Genomic DNA, 11,729 nt, shown 5'->3' on the forward strand with positions numbered 1-11,729 from the left:
ACTTTCAGACATACCGATTGCTCAATAAGAAACTTGAATAGGGTTATGAAGGCGTTAAAATGTGATGAGAGAGTGTGTGGGCGTGTTGGAAACAGGTTAGCAGGAGTATTTAAGAGCAGGACTGCAGGTGTCCGTGTTGTCAGAGATGAAGATGAAGCTGAAGATGATCCACATACTCTGTGTAGCATTTGTCGTCTCTCTTCTAATGAGTGGTAAGACCTTTTGTTGGATAACTGATACTTTAGGATACCTAATAATTCATTTTGACTATTGCTATTGCTTACTTTTATGCAACTACATTTTATATTGCATGTACACTTTTTGGTTACACTTTATTTTAAGGTGTCATTGTTATAGTGTAATTATATATTTAAGTACTAAGTAATATTAAGCAACTACATGTACTTACTATAGGGTTAGATTAGGATTTGGTTGAGGGTTAGTTGAATGTTATTACTAAGCAGAGGTGGGAAGAGTAAAAAAATATTCTACTCAAGTAAAAATACTACTACTTCAATGAAATTTTACTTAAATACAAGTAAAAAAATCTACTCAAGTAAAAGTAAAAATTAGCTCATATAAAATGTACTTTTTTTAACAGCGGGGGTGGGGTAGGGGACTCTCCCATGTGGGGTTATAAAGGTATGAGATTTTCACGGTATGATAACCATCTCAGAAAATATCACGGTTTACGGTATTAATCAATTATTACATAAATAAACTGTATCATTAAATCATCAGTTAAATGAATGAAAACAGGATTTTTTATTTTATTTGGTTGAACAAATGCTTTTATCATAACAAACTTGAAACCATTTGTTTGTTCAATAATTCAATAATACATGTCTAATCAACTAAATTCAACAATTGATAATGAATTAGATTAAAAAACTTATTTTTAACATTGTTAAATTATATAATTGTTTAAGAATAATAGAGTCCTTGTAATGTATTCCACTGGAGGCAAGTGTAGATTAGAATCCAAGTGCAGTTTATTTACAAAATGTTATCAAACTTAAAACAAAGTCATGGCGTGGCATGAAACTCAAGGTAGAAACATAAACATGAACGTGACGCTTACCAATATGTTACAGTGAAACCAAACTTGACAAAGACACATGGCAAACATGAGAGCTTAAATACACACAAGACTAATGACAAGACAAGGGACACCTGTGAACAATGAAACAATGAACCGATGACAACATGACCCGGAGGGCGGTCTTGGGGGAAGGATGGTGGGCCAGACCCGAGCCATCTCGGGACGAGACTCTGAAGTGGCGGCCATCTCGGGACGAGACTCTGGCGTGGTGGTCTTCTTGGGTGAGGGCTCACGGGCTGGAGCAGATGTGTGTGCTGCCCACACACACAAAATAGCTGTGGCGATGATCATAAGTGCTGTATCATCCGGAGCTCACCCAGACAGCAACAAAGTGTCGGCCCAGATCCAGCCCACATCTGGGCCGTGTGGAATCCACGTGTACCAGATATGGGCCGGATCTGGGCCGACACTGTGTTGCTATCTGGGCACTCAGGCGCAGCAGCCATCTTGTCCGAAGACACAGGCACGGCTGACCTGGCATGAACAGTCTCTGGCTCGGCAGGCATGACGTGAACAGATTCAGGCCAGGAGTCGGCAGGCATGACGTGAAGAGAATCAGACTTGGCAGGCATGACGTGAAGAGACTCAACTTTTACTGTGGGTTTTGCGGACAAGGAGAAGAGCCTCTTCACGTCATGCCTATTACAATTTTATGTCATTCAAAATTTTCTCCTAGCTAAACCAAACTTTTATTTTGACGAGATGTAGTGAAGACCTGTCTCAGAGTGTATTTGACATTTTCTCAAATAAAATGATGAAAATGTTCAGGCGTTCTCCCAGAGCGGCTCTGGAAATGTTCATGTATTAATGTAGGCTACTCATCATATTATTTGTGAGATGCTGATAACAGCATGAGCACGTTGTGTACTTGAGTAGCCTATGTAGCTAGAAACAGCAGCTCATTCATACAGACACACAAAACAAGCTGATTATATATTTACATAGCAGTATTTTTGTGCTTTAATATTCACAGTCCATGTGGCGATTGGATGTATTGACCATCTCTACTTAGATTTATTCATCCATCCATCACTTGTCGTGTTTTACGTGACATCTGCGTTATGTAGGCTAAATTAAATTTTAATGACTGGATTCATGGATTCCCTCTGCATCACGGAATTCATTCTGCCTTAAGTTATAAACGGGACATCTGTACGGAGGGATGGTGTTCTCTGTTTCCTCCTTTTGCATCCACTTTGCATCCACGTTTTTTGCTAATTGGATACCTATCCTCAAGGACAACCTTGTTTCTACATCCAAAGTATTCGTATACTGGCAATACTGTTCGCTTCATAAAATAATTTGACAGCGTTTCGCTTTCAGCTGGGTCTGCATCACCTTTTTGCATGTTTGTTTTCCCACCCTTCAATCAATGCAATAGTTTCTGGAGAGCGATTTTTCCCCCTTGTATTATTTTTTTACTCAGTAACGGATATGATTCAAAATGTAGCGAAGTACAATACTTCAAACAAAACATAGTAAAAGTAAAATTACAGAAGAAGTACACAAAGTAGAAGTAAAAAGTAGAGGTACACATAGAAAAACTACTAAATTATGTAACACGAGTAAATGTAATTTGTTACTTTTCACCTCTGTATGGTAAGTATACATGTAACATATGTAACAAGGACAATGTAAAATAAAGTGATACCCACTTTTTTTCTCCACTTAAGTTATCGGTAACTAAACTTTGTTTCTTATTTTCTAGGGTGTGGCGCACAACTGGATGGTAACTAGTTTTTCAACAAAGTAGCCAAATTCCCTTAAAAATGACCAATTGTTTGTCTAAAATGTGTTTTCTTTACATTGTCCATTGTCAGTGTGTGGCAAAGCACGTTTCAACACAAGGATAGTGGGGGGACTGAATGCACTCGCTGGGGCTTGGCCATGGCAGGTCAGCCTTCATAGGAGCGGGAGACATTTTTGTGGTGGATCCCTCATCAACAATCAATGGGTTCTGACAGCAGCTCACTGCTTTAACAGGTAATTATAAAAAAAACAACCCTGCAATTATAAAATAAAAAAATAAAAAAAAATCATTCAATTGATGTGGAGAATGCTTAACACTTCCTTTTCTACCATATTCCAGTGTTTCAACCTCTGGCCTAATTGTGTACCTGGGCCGACAGACACAGGAAGGAACTAATGCAAATGAGATGTCCATAGGTGTCTCTAGTATCATAAAACACCCGAACTATGTTAGCAGCACTAACGATAATGACATCACTCTTCTGAAACTGGCTTCGCCAGTGAATTTTACTGACTTTATCAGTCCGGTCTGTCTGGCTTCCTCAAACAGTGTGTTCTTCACCCAAACCTCCAGCTGGGTCACAGGATGGGGAGCGATTCATTCAAACAGTACGTATTTAATTTAACTAACCTCGATGAGAGTCACAGGATACTGTACTATCGCAATAGTTGAAGTATATTTTATCATTTTATGTGTTTCTCAGCTCCTCTGCCTTCTCCGCAAACTCTACAGGAAGTGGATGTGCCTATTGTTGGAAACAGGCAGTGTAAGTGTCTTTATAGTGTCTCAACAATCACAGACAACATGATATGTGCTGGACTATTGGAAGGGGGCAAAGACTCCTGTCAGGTAACAACTCCCATACTTCTGTTTGTGTAACTTCATATAGTTTTAATGTGCTGCTGAAATTGCATTTGCGACAGACCGCTCCATTGGAGGGATAGCCTCGCAACCCCTTCACTGTTCCTCCGTCAAGGGTAGTGAGGGGGAAAGCTATTCGGGCAGTTTCTGGCAGAGAAAGGTGCCGTCCACTACCTGGTAAGCTCTCCATGCACTTTGGGAAAGAAAGGCACTGGGGCGGTGAGCTGAGAACCAGTGCCGGAGCACACAGGGGAATGACCGCGGCAACACTGAACAGTGAACTGAAACAGTGAAGCACTCACTTTTTTGCCCTCTAACCAGCCGTCAACAACACAGAAAATTGATGCTGTTAAAACAGCAGTTGAGAGCTCAAAGCTCGCGATCACCACTGCACTCGCGCTGTAGAACCACCAGCACTGGGAGAGTCTTCCTAGAAGAACACCGACACACTCGCTCGTTGTAAACAACAGCACTCTTCAGAGACATCGACGCCTATCAGCTCCGAAGCGAAAGAGTGATGAAAGTGGTGCGTGCATCCGGCTCGATGGTGTTTTAAGCCCCCAATGGCTCCTTAGAGGCAGCTAACCCTACCCTCAACCTTAAACCTACCCATCCCCTTGCTGCCTGGAAGGCGCCGTTGGGGGCTTAAAACACCAAACACCGTGCATCCGCTTCCATGTTTATACCCGAGCTGCGGGGCAGAGCGCAAGATGCAATTCACACACGCCAATGTGCAATGGCTCCTTTTTAACAATACTCGAAGATGACAGAGTCCCTAAGCGTGATCTACGTTGAACGTGAGCGACTGAAAGGGAACTTCCCTGCATAGTCAGTGACTTAGTATATTATATTTTATATTACTTTTGGAAGCAGAAATGTAATATATATATATTAATTTTCCCCTCACTTTCCCCCCTAGAATATTCTTTACTTTTTTGTTTGAAAACCCCTGTTATAGACGTATGTGTGTGTGGTAAAGATCATGTTGTAGTTTTCATGTGACAAGTCTTCCAACCATAACAGTATAATTTTCAATGACGAGTGTTGATCGTCCATAAAAAGAGAAGCACTAAAATCTTCAGGACATTTCCTAACATAAGACTGACTTGACGCTTTAAACATGCAATAACAAGGATGTCATCTTCCCATTATTCCTTCATATTAAATATTACAGCTGTGAACTACAACTGGAATAGATGTGTAGAACAGGTTACTTGGCATGTCACTAACCTGTTCTTCATCCTACAGGGTGACTCTGGAGGTCCTTTGGTCAGCAAACAGGGTTCAGTCTGGATCCAGTCTGGAGTTGTGAGCTTTGGCATAGGTTGTGCTGAACCCAACTTACCTGGTGTGTATGCCAGAGTTTCTAAGTACCAGAACTGGATCAATGAGCATATCACCACCAACCAGCCAGGCTTCATTACGTTCACCTCCAGTGGTACTGACAGTGACCTGAGCACCAGCTGTACTGCTGTGCCTGCCATTACGACAACTACTGCCCCTCCAACTACAACTGTCCCAAGTGAGTTTCCTTCAAGTTATAAGATCCTGAAAAAAACATGCATACATTGTTCACTTGGCAACTTGTCCATAGACTTTTGTGGATTTAAAGTGTACTTGATTTCAATGTTTTTACTTAAATTCAGGTAAACACATATTTATATTGCCAGTGAAGGAAATTCATGTAGTCATATTCAAGCAAGGTGAAAGAGGCACAGGGCTCCAGAACCAATGCGGAAAAATAAATAAATAATAAATAGCTACAGTAATTTAAATGCATTCGAAATTAGCAACACTTTCATCAGATATCATCATTTCATTAGAGTTCCTAAATGCAACAATGAACAAACAAATGACTTATGAACCAGTTCTTTTTAATGAGCCACTCAAAAGTATTAATGAAAAAACATTATGCTTGTGACTTCAGACTTAGTATAATAATAAACACTATATATTATATTGTATAATATACACTTACGGTGTGCTGAAATACTACTGAAAATTCATAATCTTAAAGGAGAACTCCGGTCAATTTTAACATTGAGCTCATTTTTTAATTTTTTCCTTCAGAGTGAACACGGTGAATCTGACTGCAGTAGATGTGAAAGTCCACAGTAGTCGACTGTCGAGTTCACGCGCGTGATCATAGGTAACTAACCAACTGCGTGAACTCGACAATCAACTGCTGTGGACTTCGACCGAAAACAGGATGTAAATACAGGTATGAGCGCTGGCCAAATTAACTTCATTTTTATTCATATCTTTCACATCTACTGCAGTCAGATTCACTGTGTTCACTCTGAAGGAATCACTCACATTGGCTGGGCACTTGTAATGACACATCAAGGATGTTAAGAGGCTAAAAGCAGGTTTAAAACTTGCCCCATTTAAGTCAACAGGGTGCAAATTTTAAAAAGAGGATAACACGGTGTAGGCGTGTTGTAGGCCGATTTTTGTCGTTGTTCTCTGTACTGACAGCACTCCAAATTTACAAAAAAATGAGCTCAATGTTAAAATTGACCGGCGTTCTCCTTTAACCTTAACCAGACAGCGATTCATCTTTTCTGTATCATTTAAATACTGATGTCTGGGGACTAGAGGTGGACAGTAGTGAAGTATTTTTTACTTTAGTCAAGTACAGTTTTCAAGTGTCTGTACTTTATAAAAAGTGTAAAAAGTACGACATTAAGCTTTGGAATGTTGTGAAGTAAAAGTTTTCCAGAGAAAAACATTCTGATAAAGTACAGACACTTGAAAAATGTACTTAAGCAGAGTAAAAATACTTCACTACTGTCCACCTCTGCTGGGGACTGAAGTGAATGCTGGGAATTTTTAAATGCTTAGCTTAAAGTTGCACTATAAATGAATAGTACTTGAAACGGTGTAGAGGCTTGGATCCAGAGACGGTGTTTGTCTCCGGCCAATGGCCTGAAAGCCTGTTCTTCCAGTGCTCTACATAGCTTTCATAAGATATGTTCTATGCTAATAGCCCATTACTGTGTAGTCTAAGCATAATGAAAGATCAAAGAAACATTTGACTGATAAAACCCGGCATTCATTGTCTTTCTCTCTGTTCCTGTAGCTGTAGTGTGTGGAAGTGCCCATCTGAACACCCGTGTAGGAGCAAGCAGCTCCCTTGTGTCTCCAGGCATATGGCCATGGATGGCAAGTCTGCAGTTTAACGGCAGTCACGTTTGTGGAGGAACGCTAATTGCTGAACGGTTTGTCATGAGCTCTGCCAGCTGTTTTACCAGGTAATGGCACTTAAATATGAAAAAAGGACATTTGATTAGAGAAATCAAAATTATTTGATTTAATGGAATTCTTTTTTGGCCAGCTCCAACAATGCTTCCGATTGGTCCGTGATCCTGGGCCGTCTAAATCAGAACGGCTCCAACCCCAATGAGGTCTCTATAAAAGTGGCGAATCTAACCATCAGCAATGCCTCAGGCGACAACGTTGCAGTCTTGCAGCTGGCCGTTGCACCAAACCTTACGAATTTCATTCAGTCTATATGTGTGGACGTGGGAGAGAATACCTTCAGCGCTAATACTCAATGCTGGGTGGCAGGATGGAGCTCAGGAGCAGGAGGAGGTGTGTTTTGTGTGTATGTGTGGTTCGAGTAAATCCTATGTAATGGGGATAAAATGTCCCCACAAAGACATTTTTGGTCCCCATGAGGAGAACAGCTTATAAATCATACTAAGTGATGTTTTTTGAAAATGTAAAATTGCAAGTAAAAATCATTTTGTACATGGAAAGTCCCCATAATACCACACGTGTACATGTCCTGGTAAACCCTACTTGGGGATATGGGAATATACAAAATGGATATTTTTGGTCCCCATGAGGAAAACAGTTTATAAATCATAAGTAATGTTTTCTGTAATGGGTAGGTTTAGAGTTAGGGTGTGTGTGTGTGTGTGTGTGTGTGTGTGTGTGTGTGTGTGTGTGTGTGTGTGTGTGTGTGTGTGTGTGTGTGAATGCTTTGAAACATTACACTAACTGCTAAAATTAGATTATTAGAATGTTTATCCTTTTTCCATGTCTTCCAAATTTTAAGTTGTTTTCCTTCTTTTATAGTGAATCAAACTCTTCAGGAATTCAAGACCTCTATTATGGATTGTGGAAACTCACAACAACAAAGCAACAGTATTTGCACAAGTTCTTTGAACTTACAGCAGGCAAGTTAATTCTGTTTAAAACAGGAAGGAAATATAATATATTTACAGTTTACAATAAGGTTTAGTTTAGTTTATTATTATTATTATTTAATGCATTAGGTAACTTGAACTAAAATATGTTTAGATCAAGTTAGATTCATATTAAATTCTATATTAATACATTTCAAGTTGTATTAACATTACTTAATGAATTATGAACAAAAAATAATTAACAATGAACATTGTATATCCTAAATTAACCTAAATTAACATTAAACAAAAAAACATAAAACATAAATTAACAAAAATTGTTGTTCATTGTTAGTTCATGATGCCTATTTCATTATTTTGTTTCCATAAAACTAACCAGGGCTGCATTTATTTAATCTAAAATAAAGTATAATAGTAACATGAATTATTATGATAAAATAGTAATGGGAAATTATCCCAATTTAAAAAAGCTGTTTTCTATTTAAATATATTTGCGACAAGTGTCATAAGCGACAAATATACATTTTTGTAAATTTTGTAACATTCAATAAAGAATTCCCTCTCTCTCACACACACACAGGGTGATCAAGGGGGTCCGCTGATGTGTAAGCAGGGTCTGTCATGGATCCATGCTGCTGTTTTGACAAGTTACAGATCCCGCTCTGCTTTCCGTCAAGATGTCCAGGTCTTAACTAAAACCTCCAGCTTTGAATCATTCCTGAGAACTGTGGTGGGCCCTTTCCCTCCAAAAGCCACAAGCTCCACAAGCTCCACAAGCGCAACTACAACCAGCACCAACTCAACCCCAGTTTCCGCTAATGGGTCACAAGTATCTTCTTCTGTCTATTTTACGCTTTCTGTCCTGTTCCTCTCACTTGCAGCTTTCCAAATCTTTCTTCAAGGCATCATTTGAGTCTTTTGAGTAGAAAAGGCCACTTTTCATTAGCTATAATAATAATAATAATAATAAATTCATTACATTTATATAGTGCTTTTCTCTGCACTCAAAGCACTTTACATAGAAGGGGGAATCTCCTCAACGTCCACCAATGTGCAGCATCTCCTGGATGATGCGACGGCAGCCATATTGTGCCAGAACGCCCACCACACACCAGCTTATTGGTGGAGAGGAGACAGTGATGAAGCCAATCAGTATATATGGGGATGATTAGGAGGCCATGATGGACAGTAGCAAATTTGGGCAAATTTGGCCAGGATGCCGGGGTTACACCCCTACTCTTTCGAAAGACATCATGGTATTTTTTGTGACCACAGAGAGTCAGGACCTCGGTTTAACGTCTCATCCGAAGGACATCAAAAGCTTTTGTGGAGCACATAATTCATTTTTACTTCTGACAAATGTGAACTCTTAAGATCTTTATTATCTCACACCATGAAGCTGTTGCTTGTTGTTCTAACTACTATTACATTGCATGGTTTTCTCTGGCAGTCCCTTAAAACAAGTGCATAGCTAATATTTTGTGTAAGCAGGCATATAGTTTACATATAGTTGCATTGTAGCAGATACAACATGTAGTTGTTATTCAGCATGGCACTTTATGAAAATGTCCCAATTTGAGTGGTTCAGTTATAATACTCACTCTAGCGTAGCTTAATCAACAAGTACCTCAAGCTGTACCACACTTGGGACATTACTGTAAGTTAAATAAATTAAAAAGTACTTTGGAAAATTCATCTATTTTATTAAAATGTGAATGTGTATTTTTTAGGTTGTAAAAATTATTAAATTAAAATAACAAATTAAGCTGGAAAAAAAAAACTGTTTGTTTTGTGCATTTATTTGAAGCATCCTGGGCAAGAAGCAGAGGCATGAGGTAAGAATGTGGCTTATATTCTGCAGAGTCATTGCTGCTGTAAATGTGAGCCTGTGCAGTTTAACAGATACTGACAAAAGATCAACAAAAGAATATACTTCCTGAAGCATCTCACACAACCTGTATTTTCAGCTTCCTGGAAAAAAATTAAAGGTAATTTTATTCCTGTTTTTAAGAGTTATAGTGTTATATATGCCAGCAACAGGAAGCTCAACAATAGCACAATGACCTAAGTGTGCCATAACTCGTATGGTAAGTGAGAGGAGATATGAAAACACTGAGTAATGGTGGCGCTGCTCTGCTGGCGACATGGACTCGTGTGCATTGGCCATAATGAGGACGATTCTGGCACAGTTTTTATTGCTGGTATTGATCGGAGCGGAGATTTTCGCTTTGAATCGAATGATTCATTAATTATGATAGTGTTAAGTCGGCTATTCTGAGAAAGTACAACATTAATTCAGACACTTATCAACAAAGATTTCGTTTCCTGGAAGTTGAATCATCTGAGAGTCCCAAAGAGCTGTATACCAGGCTGAAGGAGTTGTATGGGAAGTGGATTCGACCAAAAGGCAAAAGAGAAATTGGAGAATTAATTATTCTTGAGCTGTATCTCCGAATGCTCTCTCCTGAGCTCCAGGTATGGATCCGTGAGCGAGGCCCTGAAACTGCTGCCGAAGCTGCATCATTAGCGGATGTGTTCCAGCCATGGAGTTGGCGGGGTGGCAGAGACTCTCGAAAACCCCATGTCTATCATCTGTTGTCTACGTGTTATTAGTGCTGTCTTAAGTTAAAGTTGTCAAGTTAAGTTAATTAATGAATCATAATGAGGACGATTCTGGCACAGTTTTTGTTGCTGGTATTGATCGGAGCGGAGATTTTCACTTTGAATCGAGTGACACCTGCACGCTCTGTCGGCGTCCTGTCGTTGTGCTACACTAGAGCGGAGCTGCTTTCACTGAGGCCTGCAAGGACGACGCTATCCACGGACATACCTGAGGATGTCAGAAGGAAAAGTGTTCATCCGACGCGACCCCGAAGAAGAGGAGAGAGAGGAGGAAACCGTCACCGTCTCCGAAACGTCTGCCGTCCATGATTTTGAGCAATGTGCAGTCTTTAAGGAACAAAATAGAGGAGCTGTGCATGAACTTGCGCTTGAGTATCGCGACTGGTGCTTGATGGTGTTTACAGAGACCTGGCTCCACCGTCATGTCCCATGGCACTGGCCCCTCCTGAAAACTGATTGCCCCCCCCAATGTGCCCCCACCCTTCTACTTTTCTGTCACTCAAAATGTAAAATTATATCTTTCGGCTTGGTTTGGAATAATTAACGGTTCGCCCATGCTTCTCAACAACCGGACTAAGAAGAGTAAGCTGCGGGGCGGGCTGGGGTGGGCTGGGGCGGGCCAAATAATTTCATAAAAGCGGGACCCGCGGGTTGGAAAAAAAGCCGACCCGCGCATCACTAATCTACTCCACTATATGTTGTTTTTTTCACGTGAATACATAGATCGACTGTTTCACGTATGTACTTTATGGTCCAGTGGCAGAACTTTTGCCAAGCGTGTCATAGGTTCTAGGGTTGTGCCGATGGACGATATCATCGTCCATCGTGATGCCACGCCCCCCACCCTGTCAGACCAGCCCAGTCTCACGGCAGTTCGTGTACGTACACCAGTGGTTGGGAACCTGGCTCTTAGGCAAAAATCATGTGGCTCGCAAGGTCTCTCACCCTTCACCAACGAACGATAAAAAAATTAAGACGTGCGTGTTCACTGCTGTTCGCGAGTGTCACGAGTCACCACAGCAATCAACTAACCGCTTATGTTTCTGTGGTAACCTAACAGTTAAGCCTGTTTTATGCTTCTGCGTCGAATCGACGGCGTACCCCCGCAGACCCTTCTGCGTCGACGCGAACCCCTCTCCGCCCCCTCCTCCGTAGCTCGACGTGCACCTCCAAAAAATTGTAACTACGCGTCGAGGCGATGCAGACCACAAGGGCTGTGATTGGTCAGATTATACATCAT

General features: G+C 40.6%; 1 protein-coding gene across 1 annotated transcript; it reads left to right on the top strand.

The window, feature by feature from the left end:
* Positions 1-141: 141 nt before the first annotated feature.
* LOC311086106 (polyserase-2-like) lies at positions 142-9,637 on the top strand. Its single transcript, XM_084118824.1, has 10 exons — positions 142-212; positions 2,811-2,831; positions 2,923-3,085; positions 3,192-3,460; positions 3,556-3,701; positions 4,962-5,235; positions 6,796-6,967; positions 7,051-7,307; positions 7,797-7,897; positions 8,448-9,637. The coding sequence occupies exons 1-10, from the start codon at positions 146-148 to the stop codon at positions 8,778-8,780; spliced, it is 1,803 nt and encodes a 600-aa protein (XP_083974950.1). The 5' UTR covers positions 142-145; the 3' UTR covers positions 8,781-9,637.
* The last annotated feature ends 2,092 nt before the right edge of the window (positions 9,638-11,729 follow it).

Source organism: Abramis brama, assembly GCF_963993115.1.
Source record: "Abramis brama genome assembly, chromosome: 1".
In the NCBI taxonomy this organism is placed as follows: domain Eukaryota; kingdom Metazoa; phylum Chordata; class Actinopteri; order Cypriniformes; family Leuciscidae; genus Abramis; species Abramis brama.

Excerpts from the sequence above, each read along its gene's own strand:
- LOC311086106 (XM_084118824.1), top strand. The coding sequence starts at position 146 with ATGAAGATGAAGCTGAAGATGATCCACATACTCTGTGTAGCATTTGTC. Across the intron at positions 7,308-7,796 it reads GAGCTCAGGAGCAGGAGGAG|TGAATCAAACTCTTCAGGAA; the intron begins GTGTGTTTTGTG and ends CTTCTTTTATAG. Across the intron at positions 7,898-8,447 it reads GTTCTTTGAACTTACAGCAG|GGTGATCAAGGGGGTCCGCT; the intron begins GCAAGTTAATTC and ends ACACACACACAG.